The 24,866-nt window shown below is 44.5% G+C and overlaps 1 protein-coding gene across 6 annotated transcripts in view; it reads right to left on the bottom strand.

Moving 5' to 3' along the window:
* The window catches only part of IRF2 (interferon regulatory factor 2), a 43,534-nt gene extending 19,417 nt beyond the window's left edge, over positions 1-24,117 (bottom strand). The window contains exons 1-3 of one of the 6 annotated variants that reach the window (XM_076336438.1): positions 23,897-24,117; positions 5,687-5,813; positions 4,620-4,727 (exon numbers count right to left, since the gene is read on the bottom strand). In XM_076336438.1, coding sequence (XP_076192553.1) covers positions 4,620-4,706 — 87 coding nt within the window. In that variant the 5' untranslated portion in view covers positions 4,707-4,727; positions 5,687-5,813; positions 23,897-24,117. Of the gene's footprint in view, positions 1-4,619; positions 4,728-5,686; positions 5,814-14,824; positions 14,881-17,360; positions 17,432-19,422; positions 19,543-23,490; positions 23,523-23,896 lie in introns of those variants that run through there. The other 5 variants (XM_076336443.1, XM_076336440.1, XM_076336441.1 and 2 more) reach the window with 5 other exon arrangements.
* Between the last annotated feature and the right edge of the window lie 749 nt (positions 24,118-24,866).

The raw sequence follows: 24,866 nt of genomic DNA, 5'->3' as shown, positions 1-24,866 counted from the left end.
CCACAAGCACTTAGCACACAGGATACTGGGCCAGATGGGTACTGGGTCAGATGTGCTTTTATGTCATACAACATGGGAACGAATTCCAATGTGCTGACCTACAAGGCTGCTTCAGAACTCTTCACGCTCATTTCTGCAAAGCCATACAAATGGAGTTTGTTCCACAACAGTTGTTTTTTCTCCCCTATTGGGGGGAATACATCTTATCTGGCTTCACATGCAGACATCTTGCACTATAAACACTGCCAGTACAGGTTTAGATCCACTTCTTAGTCTGTGAAGAGAAAAGCACTTCCAGGGCAAAATGCACCCTCCTCCTGAGGTAGTCACCTGAGCTACACCAACTGAATTGCACCCTAAAAGAGCCTATTTCTCTCCATTGACTACAATCAACTCTAGACAGGCAGCTCTCATTTAAACAACTGCATTGTAGATGTCTGTGGTCGGGTGAGATGAATCCTTTGCCCTTTCCCCTTCCTCCAACAACCACTTTTCTTCCTTGAGTGTCTGGTTAATATTTCACTAATGTCAAGGTTAGGTTTATTTTCCTTCCTTTCCATGTGATCTCTTTTTTTTGAGCCTGTGTTTTGTATCGTCCTTCAGCTCTTGTCTTCAATCCTTTCTCTCATTCACATTCACTTGTTTGGAATTGCATTCTTCCCTTCTCGCTTGGCTTCATCTTTTCTTTAATTTGGTGAAAGCACAGATTTAACACGTTCCTCATCCCCCTTCAAGCCCTCACGCTCTCATTCTTCCTCTTAATGCATTCCCATCACTTCTCTCATGTGCTTCTTGCCTCCTTATTCTTCCCCCTCTATATAGTTAAATCATCCTACAGAGATGCTCTCCTCTTTCCCCAAGTAGAAGTGGTCTAAAGAACGCCTCAACCCCACTATCCTGTGGTCCACAGCACTACTGTATGCATCAGAGCTAGAATAAGCTTCCTTGCCTTTACTCTCCCAGAGACTACAATGAGCATGGAAAAAAATTCATACTTCCATAGAAAACAATTTCTATCAACAAGAACTTTAAGAATTGACCAGATGAAAAAGTCTTCTCATGCTTGGTGATGGGGAGAGGTTTGAACAATGCCACACAATGCTACGGAGGTTATACCATGGATTTCATATTCCGTATGATAATTCAGAAAGTTCTATAGGAGCTAGCAGACCAAACAAGGCTCCAGACATAGCATCCTGTCATCATCAACTGTACTCACTGCTTCAAAGGAAGGTGCCAGGACACTCTCAACAGCAGTCTAAGCGTTCATTAGAGTGTTTCTGTTCATTACAGAAAGTTCTTCCCAATCCCAGATGTTAAGACAGCACACGGACTTATAGCAAATTATAATATAAATAACAAAATCATAGAATCCATGTGTATTATAATTTTATAATACATATATAATTTTACATACCCGTCTAGAAACTACAGATTTTCTCATCAACTATCAAATATCTAATCTCTGAAATCCTGCAAGACTGCTGATTGCAGCAATACCATGTGATTGTGTGTTCTGCTCTAGTTTACCTAGATGGTTTCTATTCAAATACTAGTTTTTGATTTCACACATTATCAAACATTTACCTATATCCTTCTTCAGTCCATGCTTCCTAATAATGACCTTAATAGGAAAAGGCTCATCAGTGCTTTCTCTTGAGACTTGAAAAACCATGTGCTGGTTTTTGCATGGTACAGCACTCCATCACTGGACATCTGTGTAGGAGTCTTGTGTTTCTATTAAAAAATTAGCCTCACCTGAAGTCAAAAGCACAACCCACAAAACTTTTGCAGCGTAACAGGAATTGCTACCAAACGCCAGTGGGGACATCAAAAGGGAAAAGGTGTCACATTCTTAGAAATAGGCAGGAAGAGGAAAATAGTATCGAACGCTTGCAACCCTAGCGTTGCAAAATGCTCCAAGTAGGTGAATGAACATAAGATCACATACTAGCTAGAAAGTCATAGGACAAATTTTAAATAGTGGCATCCGTCTGGTGGGTAATACTCCAAGCATCCATCAAAGCAGTAGGTGGCCTCTTGACTCCTGTTACAGCTACTCTGAATGTTTCCACTCTAACTTCCTTTTCCAGATCCATGAGGGACACTCATTATCCCCCCCTCACAGCACCTCTGCCCTCTACTGAACTATGTAATTTCCTTCACACCTCCCAGTTTTGTCTCTCTGGGAAGGTAAAGAAATTCCCTTCCTCCCTCATGCCATTCAGCAGGATAACATTTTCACCAGGGAGTTACACAAGTATTTATTTTTTAAGCCCTACAGAGAGGGGTCTGTTCTGGAGGGGAACACAAAGCAGGAGGTATAATGTGATCAACTGACAGTAGGGGAAGGAATTAGGTAAGTCAGCTGTACCTGATTTGTCATTTTTAACCAAGAGAGGTTTAATTCCTTTCTCAGTCTGAAAAAATTCCCCAAGAAGAGACAGCCAATGACAAACCCAGAATGGTAATAGTTTCTTTAGTATTTAAATCTCATTTCCTTAAAAGCTGTGCATACACACGAATGCCATTCTCTTGCTAATCTGACCCACCTTCTTTTCTGTACTGTGAACTGTCCTTTGCCAAACTCTGATTAAAATATACAAATCCCAAAATCCTACAGCCTCCAGAGTTGATTCTGTGGGTACAGAATGGGCTGTGATACACATGACACTGTATCATTGATTCCATCCATGGCTTTGTTTATGGTCAGGATTTACAGTAAAAATAGAAATATTTTTGGTTTAATGATTCATTGTTGGAATGAATGTTTAAACATTTTTAAACAGAAATGCTCAGAAGTGCAATTAGCTTGTTGAGCACAATAAAGGCAACCCAGACTGATGCCAAATTGGAGGGTAGAAGTGGGGAATCAGAGTTTAATAAACCTCAAGGCAGGCCACTTAGCCTGGTATCCTCTTTCTGGTAGGAGCCAGGGCATTGTTTTAGAAAAAAAAAAAAAACATTTCAAAATACTTTATTTGTGAGACAAACCTTGGTCAATATAGAATATGCTAACTAAGGACAAAATCTCCTACCAACTCTTGCATGCAAACAGTTTACGCCAGAAGCACAAGGCAGAAACCGCTGTAACAACACGATCAGAGGGCTGCAAACATTAAACAACATGACATGCCTTGCAAACTGCCTTTATGGGCTGGTGGGCTGAACTTGGAAGAACGAAGCCCTTAGCACACTGGCAGTGTTTTCACACTGCAGAGCAAAGGAGGCAAGCACATTCCTGGGGTGTACCGAAACAGGTTACGTGAACACAACCTACAGATGACAACATTATATTTAAGAGTAATATGCTCAAATCTGAAATACTGTGCCCTGCTAAGTGCAGAGAAATTATTTCAGGATTGGGCAGGAATGCCCAACAAAGGATGGCAGAGATGGACTGTCAGCGGAAGAGACCTGACACCGAAGTAGACATACTCAAGGAGAAGAATCCATAGGGACACGAACGTGGGACTCAAATTACAAAGACAACAGTAAAAACTGGTCTCTTTCTCCTCTTCAGCTGTGACCCCATTATGCAAGAACAAGGACCTACTCAAATTCACAGGGCAGCTAACTAGAGAATAGATAAAGCAATATTTATTTACCCAGCCACAGCATATGAGAGTCACTGATGCAGGAAGTTCCTGAGAAACAAAATTCGTAGCTGAAATTTAAAGGGCTCCTGATAATTTTATAGTCACGAGCATTTCTAGCTTTGAAAGCTGAAATAAAAAGTAGTACTCTTAATTGCCATTCTTCAGCTCTAAAAATGAACACCTGAGCACCACAACTACCACTATAGGGAGGACACCAGACTAACTGGGTTAGTGTCTTAATCAGAGTGGCAGCTCCTATGTTTCTGCACCTGATTTTGTGCATTTCCACCCATTTTGATAATAAAGTAGCCTCTGTAGCCAAAACTGCTTCATCCTTTTCAGTGTGGTGAATTATGCTCCTGCATACCGCAGAATGCATGCAATATTTCAGGGTTTATTACTGTTCAAAGTCTCAAATACACTCCTTGGTTTTATTGAGCCAGTTAAAAAAAATGCAAATTGGGCACTGACATTTTGGAGCCCACGCTTCTGCTCTCAAAGTGTCCAGAGCTCTCAGTAAGAGCTCAGGACCAGGAATATTAGGTTTGGGTCTGGCAGGGGAAAAGTTATCCCGTTTTCTCCCAGGTTGAGAAGTATCAGAGAAGTCACACAAGTCTGAAACTGGAGATCATTGCTTCAACCCAGAGTCTAACACAGAATATAGCCTTCCACCTCAGGAGAGCATTTTGTTCACATCCCTCTGACGCTACTTGGTGAGCAATCTGTTCCCAGCTTAAAAAAAACCTAGCGGAGTCTCCAGAAATGCTCTCTCCAAAAATAAAGAGTTAGAAAATGCTTTCAAAGGAGCCACAAATCCGCCAGGCCAAAGCAGTGTGCCTCAGATCTGGCAGGTGAGGCTGGAAGAACCGGTTCAGCAGGAAGCATTCAGCTTTGCCCTTCCTCCCCGTGTCACCCCTTTGAAAACCAGGAATGAGCTGATTTACTTATCCAAACCTCAGGCACTGCTATAAAGTCCCTCTTCTGCACACGTACACACACATATGCATGCGCCCCCCTTACCTTATTTAGCCATTTCAGCCCCGGTATCGTGTTAGAGTTGATTTGCTCTTCCAGCCAGGGGCGCATCCGCATCCTTTCGACAGGCATTGTCACCAGCCCTGTAAGGAGCTGCAGGGAACAAGGGACAAGGTTACTTGTTTTCCAGGCAGAACTCCCAGGCAGCTCTCCCATCTCTGCACAGTACAGACTTACTAAAGCTTTGCAGGCATCGAACAATTATAAATATAATAGTGACTTTGGATCTGTGCGGGAGCCTCCCCTAAGAGCAACTGAGATGATAAAGCATTCTCTATGGCAGAAAACACTCTTCTGGTACACCTGGGTTAGGAAAACCTTCACCTGAAGAAGACACATCATATTGGCAAAAGCTTGTGTGATGATACAGGCGGGATACCAGAGGCCGCAAAGAAAAACAATTACGCTCCTGAAGAGACCTCTTTTTGGCCCATGTACCTGCATTTACACAAGACCTTTTTTGCCAAGAAAAAAAATGTAACCAAAAAAATTCACATGCAGGAGGCATCACTGTACTAGCTGAAATGATGCACCTGCTAACAAGAGTGCTTTCAAATGCCTGTTTCTGTCTCGTAAACTTGACTAAAATTATGAAAAATACATTTTACATCACAGCAATTTATCAGACCACTTTGGTTCTGGCTGAGTAGTTTGACCCCCTCCTTCCAGCTTTCTCTGATCAACCCAGTCACTGATTTTTTAGCTGCTATTTTACATTTTGATACTGCTTAGCTAGGAAGTGAGTGCTTTACAGCCCCCTCAGCTGCACCACACCACATTATATTATTCAGTTAAGACTCAAACTGACTTCTTTTTTTCTCTCTTTCTCTCTCACACACACACGTGACCCTGATGCCACTTCCCTGTTTAGAGCTGTAAATTATTGACAAAGAGTCCAAAGTCTTGAACCTGAGGCAGAAAATTTTAAAAACATTAACCAATCTCAGGCACTGCTCTGAAAGAACCAACCGGCACTAGATGCAGATTAAAGCACCGCATTAAATTCCTGTTAAACAGCCTGCAGCCCATCATTTCCATGTTCAAGTACTTGCATTTAGGCTTCTTCTCCTCTCCCCCTCTGCACTGGGCTCAGCTCCTTCCTCTCTCCTTTGTTCTTCACATCTGTGTTCTCTGCATCATTCTTAACTTCTCTGCTCTGCTATTCTTGTCACCTTTGATCTTAAAAAAAAAAAAATCAAAAAGAGAAAAAAAATGAGTAGGCCACGTATTTGAAAGCACACAGCAATGACACAAATGTAAATGGGTTTGTTCTTGCTTCCTATGGGAGTACAGGCATCAGACAGACTAACAATTAGGCAGTACCAAGCCCACACCCAGCACAAGAGGAAGAAAAACGTTCAAAGTTTCCTCTCATTGCTCTGAGGACATGTATTTCCTGAAACTAATAAGGAATTAAAACCTGAGTGCAACAATAAGGCTCTTTGATGTGTTCAGAGAATTTACAAGCAGCCGTGCTCATACTAATCTCTTAGCAAACATATTGGCATTTTATTTACTACTGTGTGGAGCTGGTCACTTGTGCTTCAGCCGCAGCCTTTTCCAGTGACTACGAATTTCTAAAATAGCTCAGAAAATGGTTGCAACTGCTCAGCTCTCTTTCAGGTTCACGTCAGACACAAAAAAACAGCCAACCCCAGAACCCAACAGCAGCCGAGCCCTTGTGCAAATCCCCTCTCTGTGCAAGAAGGAAGCTGCCTTCTGGGCAAGGATGACGCTTTTTCGGCCCCCAGGATGGTGGCGAGCAGCCGGCCATGCTGCTGCAGCCCCCTCTGCTTGACAACAATGATTCCCATCCAGGTTGCAGTGTACGGGAGACCTGTACCATCTTCCCCTACTACACGTTGGGTCAAAGCTGAAAATTGTAAATGGCAATGTACTAAAAATGCAAACAAATTTTGATTTGTCTGTCAAGGAAGAAACAAGTAGATGCAACGATCACTTTGGATGCATTTCTTTGTAAGGTATCTTTAAGTATGCATGCACTTTGAGACAATTCCTGGAAACACTGTCCATCATCTTCAGCATTCAATATATGAGTGCTCCCATTTAACAGTGGGACTTGTCTTGTCTTCTGGGTAATGAGCCCCTAAGACAAATTTCAAGCCCATCTGAATGAACGAATTAGACAGAAGGCAGAAGAGTCATCTTGAAGGCAGCAGCAACGAATCCCACTTGGGACAGGCAACACGGAAGAAACAGAAGCTGCCTTTGTGCAAAAGCAACGCATTTCAGGAGACGAGAAAGCTGCCAACACCACTACTGCAAGGAAGCCGGTCTTGCCCAAAACAGAACTGTCGAGCCAGTCGACTCTTCCCTCCCACGTCCCCGGGGGCTTCCCCAGCTGCTCCCCCGCAGATGCTGCGGTGCTCATCTCCTTTTTGGCACCCTGGGACTCTTCTGGGATTAGCACCTGCAGCTGTCAGCACACACCTTCACATCCATCACCCACACCAAGGCAAATTAATCCGAGGTAACCAGAAAAGACGTTTGGCTTGTGAGAAGGGAGAGGTGGCTCCCAAGATCTGTTTATCTGAAAGTAAAACCAAACCCAGCTAAAAATAACCTGCAATGATGTCCAGCTGGAGGGAACAGTGAGCATCTTCTGGAGGAACGCCTTTCACAGGGGGGTAAACACAGCATGCTTCTGCTCATCAAAACACACTCCATGCTCCTGTAAGAGCACATGCTGCAGAAAATAAAGCCTGATGTCTTCAGAAGACACCTCCAGACCTGACTGCCTCAGGACAGCACTGACCACAATGGTGCTAAAATGTAGTGGGTTTTTTGGCAGTTGCACAACAACATCCTTGTGATGAAAACACCAAGTCAACTCTACCGAGTAACTGCCTGTGGGAAATGAAGGTGCCACATCTCCCCTCCAGAGCTGTCAAACACATGATTTATTTGTACAAACATCAACTTCTGCAGTGCCTTAAAAGTAGCCTCTGTCTGTCCCTAAGCGGGGTTAATGGGTGCACTAGCGAGTCTTGTTTTGATGGCTCCAGGTGGGAGAACCTGAAGTCCATCCATCAGTGAGTAGCACGGACAACCACCTTCTGCTATTAAGAGTCATTCAAGTTTGTAAAGATCTTTGAAATTCTCCAAAATAGGCAGAAAAGGCAAGTAAAGTTTCAGGGGCCATCACCTAACATCAAGCCAGCTTCACCCTCCGTCAGAATACATTAATTATAAAGCAAACCTACAAAGCCAGAAACTAAGGTGAGCCACACAAAACAGCAGGCATGCCAAGTTCCTTTGCTCCAGCCTCTCTCCAGTGTACCCAGCGGAAAGGAAAAAGCAGAAACAGTCGATCCTTGTAAGGAGAACGAAACATCAACGTTTATAATCTGAAGCAGGCTGTAAAACCGGGAGCACCTATGCACCTATCTCCCATTCCTGGTCAACGTTAACACTGCACTTCCCCTGCACATTTACATGTAGAAGCAGCTACATGCAGGTGTCTGTATTTTTTGTATCAGGACAAGTGGACTCCTACCACCATTTTCAGAGCTGCCGAGGCATACAGTTCCCACGAGCTTCACCACCACCGTGAGCTCCTGAGCAGTGGGCACCCATCCGCTGCCCTAAGCAAACCTCTCCAGAAGCCCGATTACCTTTGCCAGCCTGAACCTTCACACGCGGGTTAACTGGGAGAAAAATGGCTTAATCCCTGCCTTGGGTCACTTGGCACCATCTTCCTCCGCCTCGGAGAGACAATGGCCAGAGATGGCCGGGCTGGCAGAGGAGAGGAGCGGAGCCGGCTGGGGTTGCAGGGGGAAGGAGCAGCTTCAGCTCCACCAGCAGCAAAGGGGCATCTCTCACTCCATCACTCAATCACCCCCACCCTTCGGTCCCATCCCAATTTTGTCACACGCTAACGCTACTCTTTGCATAGGCAGCTTTGTGAACAAGACCAGGGAACTTAGCAGGCTTACAAGCAACACCTTTCCATAAGGCCTTTTTTGTCTGTTTGAACCCGGATCATGGCTCTCATCCTGCTCAAAGACACATGTGACAGCACACCTGAGAGGAGAGGGCACTCCAGCATGGGAGCAGGAACGAGCAGCTGAGGAGGACGGGGAGGAACCCCTTAATCCAAAACCGCTAACGAAGCCCCTCTGCTTTTAAACTACAGCTTCAAACTTGGACCGTACTGAACCCCAGCATGTCTTTGGGGAGAGTATGGGAAAATGCTTAACACTCCCAGAGACCCATGTTGGAGTCAAACTTTCTGGCATTACATGGAAAATAATTGTTTGTTTTTTCTTCTGGTTTAGCACTGTCCTATGGTGGGGGAAGGGAAAAATAACCGCCAAGAAACACAGTCAACTGCTAATGCAGATGGGACCCAAGAAAGCTGTTTTCTACCCTACAAGAAAAGGGGATCTCATTTAGATATGGAAGTAGGGCTACCTGCTGGGAACTCATTTGATGAACACTTGCTATTCTTAACAAGACAGCCAACCTTCAAGAGCCACAATTTTTAACAATACCTCCTACAAATGTATTAAGGCTGGTAGCTCCGTGAATATCATTTCCCTTTTTTTGCTCCATTTTTATCACCCACCCCTTTCTTAAAGGGGGCCATAGTCAGGGGCGGTTGCCTTTTCGGTGGACATTAAGACATCAATAAAATTATTCCCAAATAGGCACCAGGCATGTGAGACACTAACCCCAACTCAACGGCATTTGCCTGGAAGGGGAGGCCACTGGGAGCCTCTGAGGAGCCAAGCACCATGCAAGAAGCATGGCCCACAGACGCACTGACGCCACAGTTTATGGAGGGATTATTTTGACCTTTTTTGAAGGTTTATTTACTGTACTATTCGTGCTAGTCCTGCAATCAGTTCAGCCTTTTTTTTTCCAACTAGATACCGCAAAAACATGTTGGAGGCTACCCCCCCGACAAGCTACAAACTGTCTTAATCCTGCAGATGTGACTCAGAGGAAGAGTGCTGCAGAGGGCAGACGGCACAGGATCTGCTGAAGTTGGACCAGCATAACCCAGTTAGGAACACAGAGAGTGGGAGGAGGCCAGTCAAATAATACTGCTCCTGCTACCGCATGGTGCACTTGAAAATGAGCTTTCTACACGGGAATCACACCAGCAGCCTGGCATGAAGCATGCAAGCCAACTTCCTAGGATAGACACAGCTGAAAGAAGAGTCACAATGGCATAAGAGAGGGAAGCACGGGTACAACAACATTTTTAGTAGTCACACAAAGGGCATTGAGCAGGTAGCTGTCACCACAGCATCCTTGAGACGCAATAAATCATACTGAATTTCAGCTCTATACTACTTCGCAAGATGTATTTTTCTAAGATTCTTTATGTAAGACTTCAGAAAGAAACTCACAGCACTTATTTATTTTTAAAGAGATATTAGAAAAATAATAGTTATTTTCAAGAGCTATTCATCTTTAGAGAGACATTAGAAAAGATGTGATGGTTGAAATCTGTATATACATACAAATATTCTCACTCCATAATATTCAATAAAGAGCTTGTAGTCCTCCCTACTCTCTGCTAAAACATTCTAGTAAGTCTGACTTCTGTTTTTTCCCTGATGGAGATAACACTCCTGCCATACAGAAAGTGTAACCTTTGAGAATGAGGAGCTCTTCACTAGAATTACAGCAGCTGTAGACAGAAAGTGAAAGCAATGGCATGGCAGGCATTAAATCTGAGCAGTATGAGATGTTCTCTTCCCTTCAGTTTCGCTCCCTCTGACAGCATCTGGATAACTGAAAAGGCACAAAGGTTATCCCAAACCCAAAAGCTACTCTATGCCTATGGATATTTTTTTAAAAATGTATTTCTATGCATGTAAAAAAAAAAACCAACTGAAAAAGCAATTCTTCTTTCCCCATGACAAAGTACCCAGTTAAAAGTTGCCAGTATATGGAAATGTTATTAACGGTTGTGAGAACATAAGGTGGGATAAGATACTTTGAGGTGCATTTGTGAAGTAGCTCACAGCCTTTCTCCAGAGCTGTGAAAAAACATCTGTTCCCCCAGAGGACTTGTGCAGAACATTGCATGGTATCTATTTCTCTTTTCTCTGCAAATACAGAACTGACAATATCTAAAAAAAAAAAAAAAAAAGTTATCTTGTGCTTTGCTGATAATCTTTTAAAGTATTTTTGTTTTCTAATGCTGATGCAGTTCAGAAAAGCATCAATCACCCTGTCTGACCAAACAGATATGCTGAAATGAGACCATACACTAATTTTAGGATTCAGAGAACTGAGTTCTGTATTTGTCCCTGTGCCAAGACCATTCCAGGATACAAGGAAACATGGTCTTATTTTAAGGAACAGTACTTGGAACAAAATTCTGTCCCTTGGTCACAGCTCGGACCCTGCCTTCATATAGGATTTTGCATATAGGACCACCTTTTTCAACTATTCCACTGTGGATGCCCATTTCAAAGTACACGTTTAACCATATGGACTCTGAGCAAAGCCCTGCTTGGAAGTCAAGCTAGTCAGAGGAATAGACACTTTTCCTGGCTAAGAAAACTTGCTAGCCTCACCTGCTCAGAAACACTTCAGAAATGTGAGACTGACACTGAAACACAGACAACTGAACTGCACTTTACTCAGCTGCTCTGACTGCAGACACCTGAAATCCTACTGCCCACAGCTCATGGGGAGACAGAGCCCAGTGCACTTCCCATCCGCCACCAGGAGAAGAAGAATCTTGCCATTGATGCTGCAGAAGCAGAATTAACATGCCTTCCTTCTGGTAATGCCAAATTATGCAAATATCCATATCTTTTTTGGAACCAACAGCAAAATATGTAATTAAAGGAGCATTAATAAACGAGGAAAAGTGGGCATTGCCATTCTCAGAGGTACAAGGGTTAACGGTTCAAAATAAAATCCTGAAGCTCTTGGCATTGAAGAACAGAGATATGAAGCAAGAAAACACATAAAACCCTATAAAAGACTTTCTGGATTCATGAATAGCTAGACAGCAAAACCTACCCTCTCTGGTCTTTTAACTGCATGTATTTATGGTGCCTCTTTCGTTCCCTAGGAATACTCTGTCAGCGATGCTCTGTTGAACAGGGAGGGATGGGGGAAACATCATGACTCCCCTGGCACATTTGCTTATCACTAAGCACCCCTTGCCTTGTGCTCCCTTAAAGCATACCCCATGGCCAACTGCTTCACAGACCCAGCTCCTCTGTTGGCTATACTCCTGATCCACACTGTAGCTATGGCAGTATTTTTCCTGCCCTTTCCTAACACTTTGGTGGCAGCAGCAAAGATGCCATAAGTATGCTACATCCTTCCTGTCCACCACCACGAAAAATAATTCACCACAGGCAGGAAAGGTGGTATCTTATTTGCTCAGGTGCCTGCAAGAAGGAGGAGACTCCATCAAAACAGGTTGGAAAGCCAAGAACTGGAGAGTAGGCACAGTGGGAGGACGCAGGTCCTTGGCAGACTGGCATAAGGCACGGCTTGGCCATTAGGAAGAACCTGCATGGGCAACCAATGAGCAATATTTCATCTGCTTCCCTAGGCTCCCAAACCAAACATGGCAGGGCTACAACAGGACCACGGCTGGTAAGGGGGAAGCTCTATGGGGTGGTGAAACACCTGGGAACCCAGGCTGCTGCGCAACGGAGTCAAGCTAGCAACAGCTACCTAACTTCCCAAGCCCCTGCTTCGTAGGGGCCAGGTTGTGCCCACCTCGGGCTGTAGGGAGGTGCAAGGTAGATGGAGGAGGAGGGAAGCATTCAGCATGCCCTCCTCTCGTGCTGCTGTACCCAAGAAAGATACACAAAGGTAGAAGGGAGAAAAGCCCTTGCGTCCTCAAGGGACAGAGGGCAAAAAACACCCCAATCAACCCAACATTCCCTGAAAAAAACCCCACCAAACAAACAAAACAAAGGCAGCAAATACCTCAAACGTGTATTGAAATCAGCATTACAGACTGCATGATAAACATGCCCAGGAAAACGGACAATGGGAACTCATACTGTATATAGAGTGTGTTTCATCAGCCCTATAGCATTTCTGTTCCACCCAAAGGGTGTTAACATGCCCTGGCTGGGATTCAGACATTACACATCAAAACAGACTCTTTCCTTTGGTTTCCATGCAAAGCTTATTCTTCCTCAGCAGCAAAGACGTGAGTTGTTATTTTGCAGTGATCTCAAGCATCATTAAAGGTAGCCCTCGGATTTGCAGACTAGAACCGCACTGAAGAAAAGCCATCTTATTTTAATACAACAGAACCAGAAGGCTGGTTTTTTGCTTATAGACTTAGCCATAATGAAACAACGCTTCAACCTCTCAATACCTACAATAAAATTTCCCTTGCACTGGCTCCTATGTTGAACGTTATCACGACACTTGAACAACACAATGTCTGTGGCTGAACCCATTCACTTCTCTAGCATCACAGTGACTTACATCGGCTGGGAACTTGGCCCAGGCTTCTAACAAATAGATTGTTAAAGATCATCTCCGCAGTATCCTTGCCACGACAATCATCTGCACACACATCAATGCCTGCAAGTCTGGTGACAATACAAAATGATTGCTTTACTTTCAGCTTTAAAGGAATACTTTGTTTCCTGGGGGTTTCTTTCATTTGCTTCCCAGGTCTTGCCTGGAGTGAAGATGGAGATGCCAGATTCTGGTGGCATCAGGATGACAATCGGTCTATGCAAGTGATAGTCAACAGCATGTGACTACAGAAAACTCTCCCCCTGCCACCTCCTCCAGGAGTCTCAAAAGCAGCCATAACTTTTACCTGATTTACTTCCTTCTTAAGCTTTGTGTTACGTCTGATGATTGATCAAGATTTGTCCTCAGTATCTGGGATGTCTAACTATTTTTCCCACAAAAGCTACCTAGAAGACAGGTGGTGACTTTTTAGTAGAGCTGTACTTCACTCAGACAAGTTTGGGAAGGGCTTGTATACAACAAGAAAATTGCTGGCATGGTTGTCAGGGAATAATTAATTCCTTGCACTGGGGAGCAGTTATCCCCCGATAAATCAATTTTATTCCGGAATTAAGTGCTCACACATGAATCCACTCCTGAATACCCACACTTAATAGCTGCTGCTGCTTAGCTATGTCAGTCAGTATCCACAGAAGCCAAACCCTGTCCATTCTTGAAAGCTGTCAGGAAAACTCGGCATTTGACACCTGATTCATAAAGAATTTTCCAGCCTGGTGAAAACTAGAAAGCTATTAAGGCTCAAACAATTATCAAGAATCATTTCTTTTATCATACTGATGCAACTCAACAGCATTTTTTTAAGTCTCTCCATGGCTCTGTTAGACCAACACAATCTTACGTGCTCTGTGACTAGGTTTACAGGAGACACCCCTAAAACTTAACAAGCACAACATGTTTCCTACCTGTGTCCCTCTGAGAGCAGGGGACACAGTTGAAAATCACACATGCAAGCATCTGCAAGATCAGGATCTTAAATTGTAAAAATACTTTTTAAAGCCTGGGCAGACTTCATCTCCGTGTCCTGTCTAGCATTCTTCTGCCTGAGTACAGGGTCAGTGCTTTATAGGGTGCTATATATAAGAAAAGCAGACATCGTAAAACAAAAGTCCTTAATCTCAATGTTCCCACACTGGTGGCTTGTGAGGCTTAGGCAGGATTGCAGAGAAGACAATGACATTTAAGGGGCACTCAGAGAGGCAGAAAAATTATTCCAGATAGCTAACACTGAGAAATCTGTTCAAGGAAGAGTTTTCACATTCACCGACCATGACCTGCACCTGATGTAATCCACCTTGCTCGGATTGGGCTTGTTTCTCACAGGTACCTTTGTTTGTATAACATACTGTTCTGCAACACACAGCAAAAACTATTTGCACACTACACTGAAGTGCGATTTAATATTTGCTTAAAGCTTTCATTTTATTGTCTGGGCAAGGGCAGTTTCTACCACTGAAGTTAATAGCTAACCCACACCTACACTTTTGCCGAAGTTACCCGAACTTCTAATCGCTAGCACAGCACCCAGAACCGAGAGCAAAAGACATAAACTGGCTCTACTTAACCTCACAGCGAGCACCAAAACCAGCCCTTTCAAGAAAGCAGTTTCTCCTTTACTTCCAAGAGAAGGTATTAAAGAAAAGTATATGCTATTTCGGATTTGTAAAAAACACTCTCCCGCTTACTTAGACGCTTGCTTTACAGACAGACCACAGCAGGCACAGACTTGGGGGCTGGGATCCTCTGAATCATCCACACTGCGAGCTGGAAACATGTCTGTCACATGCACTTATTTACAGTTACAAAAATAGCACCATGAAAGAAGCAGATGTGTTGAGCACAAAAAATACATTAAATTAGTTATTACAGAGATATTGCTCGACACTGGAGAATTTAAGAGAGAAATGTCTTTCTTTTGTACATACACTTTAAACACTTGCACTTAAAGAGTGCTAAGTATTAAATGCTTAATACTGACGCTTGCTGAAATGGTATGATGTAATTCTCCTTTTTAGAAAAATGCTACTCTTTCCACTGCCACAGGACATACAGGAACTTCTCAACTCATTTTCATGTTGAGATATGAATAGTTAATAGGATCGGTTACAAAATGTGCCCTTAATTTAAAGTTTTTGTGTTGACCACAGACCAACAGCAATGAGACAGCCTCAATTTCTGATCTGCAGCAGCTATTTCTATCTTGGAAGTTTCCTAAAATACTACTGAGCTAGAGTGAGACCACTGAACTCATCTTCATTTCTCATCTAAGCCAGATAAATATTATTAAACTAAACAAAGCTAGTCTTCATCAGCTTCCCTCATCAATCTCAAATCTCCAGAATGGTTTCGGCATCCAAAGAATTCAGTTTTGATATGCTCGAACGCAATGTTTGCAAATGTGTGAGAATTAGACCTCTGGAAGTCCTTCATTTCACCCTAGTACAGCTTCAGCAGAGCAGCGATTGTCTAAGCTTCTCCTCAACACCCAACCTTTTTGTTGCTATAGCCCAGTAGCATGCGTCTCTACGTGTGAGAAGGATATTCATTCGAGCTTCCACGGCCACCCAGTCTTTGGCCACCTTTTGACTAATTCACCAGCTAGTTCTCAAGGTCAAAAAGGACCTTCTAGCTGCCAACTGATCTGTGGAAATGGAGTGAAACCATTTGCAGTCATTTCATGTCATCAGGAAAGCTGATATCAGATAACATCTTTTGGTTACTGTTGATCTGACCCAGATCTAAGTGGACGATCCCAAAGGTGGGAGGCAAAAAAACCCCACCACATATTTTATACCTGAGCCTATTAGTAATTCACATCTCAACATGAACAAATTTCAAGCGCACCTCCCAGCCGAATGACTCGCTTTCATCATACTGGATGTCGTCACCTCCACTGTACTTTCTGTATGCATTTGCCACAGCATTTCAAAACGTTACTTCCGTGACTGAAGAAGACGCCACTTCCCGTACTACGGGGCCGTCGCCCAGACCACTGGGTGGGAAAAGCGGTACCCTACCGTGCAGTCTGCTAAAGGAGTGCTGTCAGGCAGAAGTCAAATTTACCAACAGATGAAATAGATAATAAAATTGAAATAATTTTTCAAGGTCAGCTCTCATGCTTCTTTGCTCTGTGTTTATTCCTTCATTTTTGCCAACTGGGAAATGAAAACCAATGGAGTCGGTTTCACTTTTGTTTATATTTGGTTTCAATTTTATCCTCAAGTTTTGCTTTCATCTTTTTCATGTAACACTGTTGGGACTTGAGATCCTGCAGGAAAGCTTTCAGTAATTTTAAAATATTTGTCTCCTATCCCACCTTTTTTCCTACTGTGGAATTATTTTTATTTTAGATAGAATTTATAAGATGCTGTCACAATTTTGGAATGCTTTTGGTGGGGGGATTGTTTGATTTTGATTTTACAAATTTAAACACCACATCCAATTAATTCAGTAGTTTAGTATTTTCCACTGGATTCATCTCTCAGTTGCACATAAAGCACATTTACACGATTCAACAACGTACCTTAAAAAAGCATCCAGTGCACCAAATGCACAAAAGCCCACATCATGCGCCACATGCATGTCATATATATGCACGAGATGCACATAAAGACCTAAACTTACTGCTACGTGAACTTTAATTAAAGAATTAAGGCGTTATCTTGCTTAGATAAAAGCTGTAAAAGGTTTGCCTGTAATGCTGTTAAGCAATGTCCAATACCAACAGAAGTATTACAGTACAGACTTTGTCTTCTGTGCACTCATCAAGCCCCTCGTCACATACATCCCTCCGTACATAGCAAAAAGCAGAACTTAACCACACTTTCAGACTTTCTTAAACCATAAGCAATACTTCCTTCTTTTGTGCTATACCAATGTTAAGCATGTAAGTCTTTAAATTAAAAAGTATTTAAAATAATTTTACAGCAAAAGGGAAATGGTTAGACAACATCCACTGTCACACGCAGTTCAAACTAAAGTACAGATGTAAATACTTTTGCTTTTGCCGCATCTTAACTCCATTCCTAACACCTGATATGCTGGGAGCTACAAACCAAACCTGTAAAGGTTAGTTGAAAAATTATGAAACTGTAATCTGCTCTATTCTTTAAGGGGCAAGAATTTGGAAATTATTACTTCCAAGCTCACCTTGAAAGCTAGCAACCTATATAGCAACAATTGAATGTTAAAATAATTTAAAGTTAGAATTTAGTTCTGTACCTTGGGTGAAATAACATGCCACATGCAGGTGGATTTGCTCCTGGATGCCTGTGTCCAAGCTGCAACAAGATAAAACGTCTGCCTTGTACTAAAGACTGCTTGCTGTACATTTGTTGCAATCTGCCCCCAAGCAAACAAAGGGGTCAGAAGATTTCCAATATACACGAAGCCGGGCTTGCAGTATATTACATATTAAGAAACTAAACATCACTTTACCGCTTACCACTTCCTTCTTTTCTCCCTAGCTCATTCAAAAAAACAGTAATTTTTCATCAACTTCCACGAAATTGAAAACATATCCGGCACTAACTGGAAGAGCAAGTTTTAAAACTGTTTCACAGTCTATCAATAAGAAATGTGTGCTGTACAATGTATTAATTATGCTATATACAAAACATCTAATTTTATATTTTTATATATATGTAGATATGTATGCATGCATATATATATATGCACACATTAAACTCTTTAACTGTTAACATGCATTCCCTTCCACTGTTAATAACTGTTAATCGCCGATTCCAGTTTTTCTTACTGGCTATTTTAATCTATTTTAATCTTAACACAAGAGTCCACACATAGTCAATACAACCTTCATACAGTTCCAACAAAACTTCTGAAAAAGAGAAGGAGAAATTATTTAATTACACTGAATGATTTTTTCCCATAATGTTACTCAGACATGAGGAATATGCAACTTAATAAATCTGTTCCTCTCATTCACTGTACCCAGAATCTTTTTGGCTTGCTTATTTGTTGTTTTGCTTTTGCACTTGTGATCTCAAAGGACAAACCAGAAAATGTTTTACACTAATCACAGTTTATAGCACCATAAGCTATAATAAAACTTCTGTAAACACTACCTTATGGTTTATGCCCTCAATACCACAATCATTGTAGGCCTTTGAAGAATGGAGTTTCAAAAGGACAATCGTCTTTACAAACAAGTCACAGAGATAAGTAAGAGTAACACGTGATTAGTTTTACTTCCTTTACCTACAAATGGACCATGACTTTCAATATAAGATCCACAAAATGTAAGTTGAGGTCCTAATCCTGCAAACATCAGAGGAATTTTGCTGGGGTTCCACTCCTATGCAATGTTAAATGCATACAGGATGCACTTAACCTGACTGTAACTTGTGTCAGGTTAACAAGTCCAGGGGTAACAAGCACAGATTAAACAGGATCATCACAGAAACATTTTTTTGCTGGAAGTTTCATAAGATCTTATGCCACAAGATTCACATAACAAAGGGCAATACACGGTCTTGCTTCTCTATGTTACCTGCAAATGGGCCGTAGCTTATGCTTCTCAGTGGAGAAGGTTTCTATTTGCAGTTTTCAGAAATAATTCTTGATCAGCGTCTGCAGTAATTCTTTGTGGGCAGTCAGTGCTCAAAGTTTGATATTGAACTGTTCTGACTGCTAAGTTGCACAGCAAGTTTCTCTCCCACAGACTGCCTAATCACTCGTGAACCCACGTAAACCCCTGACATACAGGCACCACAATTTAGGTATTGCAGGACAAACACCCCCTGTTGCTTTGAAGCTGCCTCTCAATTGTTTTATTTGGGTCGCATTTATTTGTATTGTTACCTATTCACTTTCTTCATGACACTAATGATTTTAAAGAACACCCCCACATCCTCTTCAGTCACTTCTTTTCCAAGCTACTTACTCTTTCACAAAAGCTGTTTCACACCCTTGATTGTCTTTGATGCTCTTCTCTGTGGCTCATCAACTTTCACCACATTCTTTTTGAAATGGGGGAACAAAAATTGTTAACACTATCCAGGATAGGGGAGTAATATGGATTTATAGTGGCATGACAGTGTCTTCTATTTCTTTTTTTTCTCCTTCCTAATAATTCCTAACCTGCCCTCTCCTTTCTTAGCCACTTCTGGGCACAGAGCTTATTTTTTCATAGGATTACCTGTGTTGTATGATCTTTTCCCCGAGTAAAAAGTCAGTTCAAACTTCACAGAAAGTTAAGATTGCATTCCCTTCCACGTGCATTACACTTACATTGGTCTGTACTGAATTTCATTTGCAAACTTACATCTGGACTTTCAATATGAGATCCTTCTGCAGTCTTTGTGGTTCAGCCTTCAGGATTTTACTGCTCTGAATGAGTTAATAAAACCAGCAAACTTGTCACATCACCACCTATCCCTTCCTCCATCCGTTGAACGGCATAGACCCTGGGCAGACTCGGGGGGGGGGGGGTGTGTGGGGGGGGTGTAACTGGCAACCTCCTTTCATTGAGCAAACTGACCATGACCATATGACCCGCAGCAATCTGATCCCACTTTGAAACTGGCCCTGCTTTAAGAAGGACTGTATCAACCAGATCTCAACAACAGCTCAGCAAAGCCTTTGGAGAACTCCAGAATACTTGAACTTGTGACGTACAACTCCTCCTCAACAACAGACAGGCCTATTCTTTGTCAATGTATCACATTTATACGCATGTTCAGTAATCCCATTCACTAATCCCTGGCAAACAAGCAAATAAAAATGACCACCCTGGAGTTCTCAGTCTCTCCAGAGACCTTGAAAAACTCACAGCTCATTTGTCACTTTCTATTCCTGGAGCACCAAGGCAGACCTACTCAACAAGTTACACACAACAGGCAATGTATCAGCAATTTTGTATTTTAAGTTCCTTCAAAACTCATTAACAAGTATCACCTCCTGCCACCTACTTCATTCTTCTCCTCAACAGTTCATTCTGACACCCTCTCTTACAGACACTTCAATTTGGGAGAAATCCTCCAACGCGCTTGCTCCTTAAAAAAAAGAAAAAGCCTCTAGCAAGGGAATCTCCTTAAACTCTTCCTCAGTGAAGCAAGGCTCAAAGAATTTGTTTCACTCTTCTGCTATGACTTTATCTTCCTTGGGCACTCCTTCTACACATGGATCACTTATCAGCAGGCTCCCCGCTTTTGATGCATTTCAAAGAGGATTTACTAATCGTTTCTGTGCCTTTAGCAACTTGTTCCATGACTCTTTTTTTCTCATGTGTTTAACACAGATTTTATGTTCTTTTCCACCTTTCCCATTTGGAGACAAAGCCTGAACTTTTTGAAAGATGTCTTTTTACTTCTACTGAGCTCCTTTACTTTGCTTGTCAGCCTGCTCAACTTTTTTGGTATTTCTGACAGATGCCATGTAATTGCTTTGAGCCATTACTTCAGTGTCTTTGAAGAATTACATGCCACCTGCAAGTATTTTTCACTTTTGGCTGAGTCTCACCATTTTATTCATTGTTTTCCTTGTTCTATGAAGATTTACTTTGGAAAATTAAACACTGCCACAACAGCCCTTGGCTTTACTGCTCCTGAAGCAACACTGAGTTTAAGTACATTATGATCACTGTCACATCATAGCTGGCTGGCATTTTTAACGTTACAATTCTGAACTTAATTCTTGCTGGCCAGGACCTTGTCCAGAGTTGCTACCCACAGAGCACCCTTACAAGCTACACCTACAAAGCAGGTTTTTCTGGCATCTAAAAAGTTAGTACACAGGCAAATTTCATGTTGGAGCATGACATAATCTAAGCGGGGGCAACTGAAGCCTCCCATTATCATCGTATTTCCTACTTTTGCAGCTTCTCTACCCTCCCTTAATATATGACAATCGTTGTCAATGTCTTGGTTGGGCAGTCATATAGCCCTAATCTCTACTCTTCCTATTTATGCCTGGAACATCAATTCATGAGATCCCATGTCACTTCCCCAAGCAGTTACTTGCTCTTTACTAAAAAGTATCCCACTTCATACATGTGCAAGCTGTTCTCTCCTCTCTATGCCATCTGTTGCTTGTCACTACAATATCTGAGCTTCCACAAAGTTTCTGATACTCCAAGTATTATATCACGGAGACGGTTTAATACCAGTTTTAATACCATGGGGATGATGATCCTCTCCAAGAGAGTATGTGTCATGGCAAACTTTACGTTCTATATACTATATATAATATATACTATTATATATCTAAATAAATATATGTTTTCATTTAAGGCATACACAGCCTGGCTGCAAACTTATTTACACAAAGTCTGTTTTTGCTAATGTAGACCCTTTCTATTCCAAAAATATTTCCAGTTCCTCTTGAATCTTAGCTCCTTTTTTCTGCATCATTTTCTCAACTGTGCATTAGGACTGCCTCTCTCTAACTCCACCTGGTCCCACATATCAGAGTAAAGACCTCCACGCAATGGAGACTGGGGTCTTTAAACCCCCTTCCTAACAGCCTATACGTTACTTCTCAAACCTCTTAGCTACCCCTTTCCATGTAATGATGTGGCCTGTGATGAACAGCTCAAGAGACTGACTTGACATCTTCTGAAATCTGCCACTTTTGTAGTCAGCAAGTAACCGGGTGGCACCACGAAGATACATATGCCAAATATAATGGCTGAGCGCTCTACCTACCTCTGCTGACCAGCTGGGACCCCCAGCCTCAGAGGGATACCACCAGTGTCAGCAAACTGACACCTCGCCATGCCTGTACCTAGCTGAAGAACTGCAGTGTGGCATGACTGTGACAAAGCAACACCATGCCAAAGGAGTCGGTGCACTCAGACCTTCCACCACCATTTACCAGTGAAAAGGAACCACCGCATACAAGGGGCACGTGAAGTAATTCCCCTGTGGGACGTTACCAACAAGGGCCAGAGGAGGACAGCGATGCCTCTGAAGGGGCTGGTGGCATGGAAAGATTGCGATTCAGGCAGAAACCATCTACCTCACAAATCAATTCTGCTACTTTTATAATTATGTCACCATTTCCATATTAGGGTGAATTTAAATGTTGCTGCTCCACTCAACTCTTTCCATGGTACTAACACAGGCATTCTGCAAAGGTTATTATATGCAAACCCATTAAGACTTAAATAACTGTAAACTTAAACATGCAGTATTTCATCTGCAGAAACTGAGGCTGTAGTTTACAACTGCTCCTACATTCGAGAGTGCCATCTGCAAGATCTTAGCACGGTAAGCTTGGCTATAAATTATAACCATACACTAACCGGGAGCAAAGCTCTGCACTCTGAAATTCCTTTATCTGAGCTCTGTCTCTAAATAAATAAGCCTCAAATACCCTGCCGTTTAGGTGCTCACACTAATCAAAATGAGAATTAAAGACCTAAAATCTCTGGGAACCTGGGCTGAGGGATCCAATCCTTCAAGCGCTTGCAACTTTGACCCCAGACGTTACGAGCTGCTTGGAATTTGACCCTCCACGCTACACACACAAAACCCCTGTTCATAAATTTCCTCCGGGGGAAGGCAGCCAGGGCTTGGCCCTCCACTTGCTGGCATGGAGCAGGACAGCACTCCGCAAACCGCCACGCAACGAGCCGCGACGCGGCAGCGCTGCCCGTACCCACAAGAAAAGAGGCTATTCCTGAAAAAAAACAAAACGGAGAGCGCGGTTCAAGGCTGTTAAGTGTCCGAGTGATGCACTTGTTAACGCTGGATTCATTCGGGTCATATAGCGGGGGTGGGGGACACACGACCCAGAAATGCTTGCTTTCTAGAGGTGTGTTTACTTTAAGATACAGATGCGGAAAGGCCTGCTGCACAGGAGCGCGGAAACGCCACCGCCCATCAGCGGCCTGCCCTGTGCAGCGCTTCACAGGACTTCCTCCTTCCGCTGGTCCCACAGATCCCACCCGCGGCGGCCTAACGGCCCCCTCGCGCCCCGCTCCATCTCGCCGCGCCAACCCCTCCCCTCCCGCCGCACCGCCGGTACCGTCCCCTCACAGGGGCAGGACCCCCCCCCACCCCCGGGCGCCTCAGCCGCCATCGGGGGCCTTAACCCCACGAAGACGGGGAGAGGCGGAGGCCGCGGCGGGAGAGGCGCGAAGGCACCGCCCCGCCGCTTGTGTAACGGACCGTCCGCCGCGCGGGGCGGGGGAGGGGCGGGCGCGGAGGGGGGCGGGGCCTCGCGGAGGCCCCGCCCCCCTCCGCGCCCGCCCCTCCCCCGCCCCGCGCGGCCCCAGGCACCCGCGGGGGCAGCGCCCCCCCCCCTCCCCCCCCAGTGCGACCCCCGCCCGCAGCCCCTCCGGCCGCCCTCGCCCCGCCACCGCCGCTCCCCCCACACCCCCTTTCCTTACCGGGGCTACCGGCAGCCTCCAGGCCTGCAACAAGTGCGGGGGCCCCCCGGCCCGGCCCGCGCCGCGCCCTGGCCCTCCAGATCCAACGCCCCCGCCTTTGTCTGCGCGCCGGAGCTCCCCACCCGGGAGGCGGCGGATACCCCCCCCTCCTTCCCCCCCCCTCCCCATCTCCGCCGCAACCCGCCGCCCTCTCCCCCCAAGCATGTCCCTTCCCAAATGCAACGGCGGAACCGGGCTCGGCCCCGGCCGCTGCAGCCCGACCTTTTGTTTTTAAACCGATGGGCATCTCCCCGGGAGCCCCGCCGCCCCGCACGCGAGAACAGCGGCGATGCGAAAATTTTTTTTTTTTTTACAATATTTTTAAAATTTTAAAAAATTGAAAAAATTGAAAAAATTAAAAATTTACCTTGCCGGCCCGTTTCCGCGGCCCTTATATAATTCCTCAAGGTTACCGCCGTTGCCAGGGGACGCGAAATGGAAATGAAAACAGGCGCTGAATAATCGCGGGAGCAAAACTAAAAGTTAACTGCCTCCGCCCGGGCGGAGAAAGGTCCAGATCGAAAGCAAAACAAGGAGAGGAAGCGGCGAGGCCGCCGGCGCTTGGAAATCCCCCCGCCTCTCCGCCGGGCCGGGCCGGCCGCGCAGGCGGCGGGGGCAGGGCTGCGGCGGCGGGCGCGGAAGCGCGCTGCGCCCGTCATCGCCACGGCACGGTGCGGCGCGGCGCTTCCCTCCCTCCCCGACCCCGGCAGCCGGTTATCCCGGCTAGCCCCTTCCTCCCCGACCCCCCCCCCCCGCCCCGTTCATCCCGGGGAACCGGTCGATCGTTTCGGTGGTGGGTGGTTTCAGGACTAAAGGTTCTCGGGTGCTGCTATAGGACCATCGGCTCCTGCGGCATCTTTAAATATTTTTAATTCAAGGTCTGACTTGCATGTGGAAATCTTACGGTTTATTCATAGCTTGACTTGTGACTGAAATAACTCCCACGCCCAGCCCTCATAAGGCGGGGGGGGGGGGAGGTGGGTCAGCCCAGAGCTGACCAGAGCTGGAGCCGCCAGCGCTGGGACGGCTCCGAGCAGCAAGGAGTGAGGGGGACGTTATCCGGGAATGCACAAGCCCATGGCTCAAAGCAGGCTTTGACACCCCCCCCCCTCGGCCCCGAGACCTTGGGGGAATCCCTGCAGCTCGGCTCCTCCAGCACCGACGGCATCACTCCCTGCTTCTCTTCCCCCTCCGCTGAGGTGGGAGTAGTGGTCTCGGTCTGGTACGCACACGTGCTGGGACTGTCATTGCCTTTAAAAAAGGACCATGTCACAGCCCTTACAACGAGGACAATTTCAGACCAGGTCCTTTGAACCCAGCGAGTCTCAAGCAGCTGG

The sequence above is a fragment of the Aptenodytes patagonicus genome, chromosome 4, assembly GCF_965638725.1.
Source record: "Aptenodytes patagonicus chromosome 4, bAptPat1.pri.cur, whole genome shotgun sequence".
Classification (NCBI taxonomy): domain Eukaryota; kingdom Metazoa; phylum Chordata; class Aves; order Sphenisciformes; family Spheniscidae; genus Aptenodytes; species Aptenodytes patagonicus.
The sequence above is the reverse complement of the archived record's forward strand: the minus strand, read 5'-3'. Positions and strand labels throughout refer to the sequence as shown.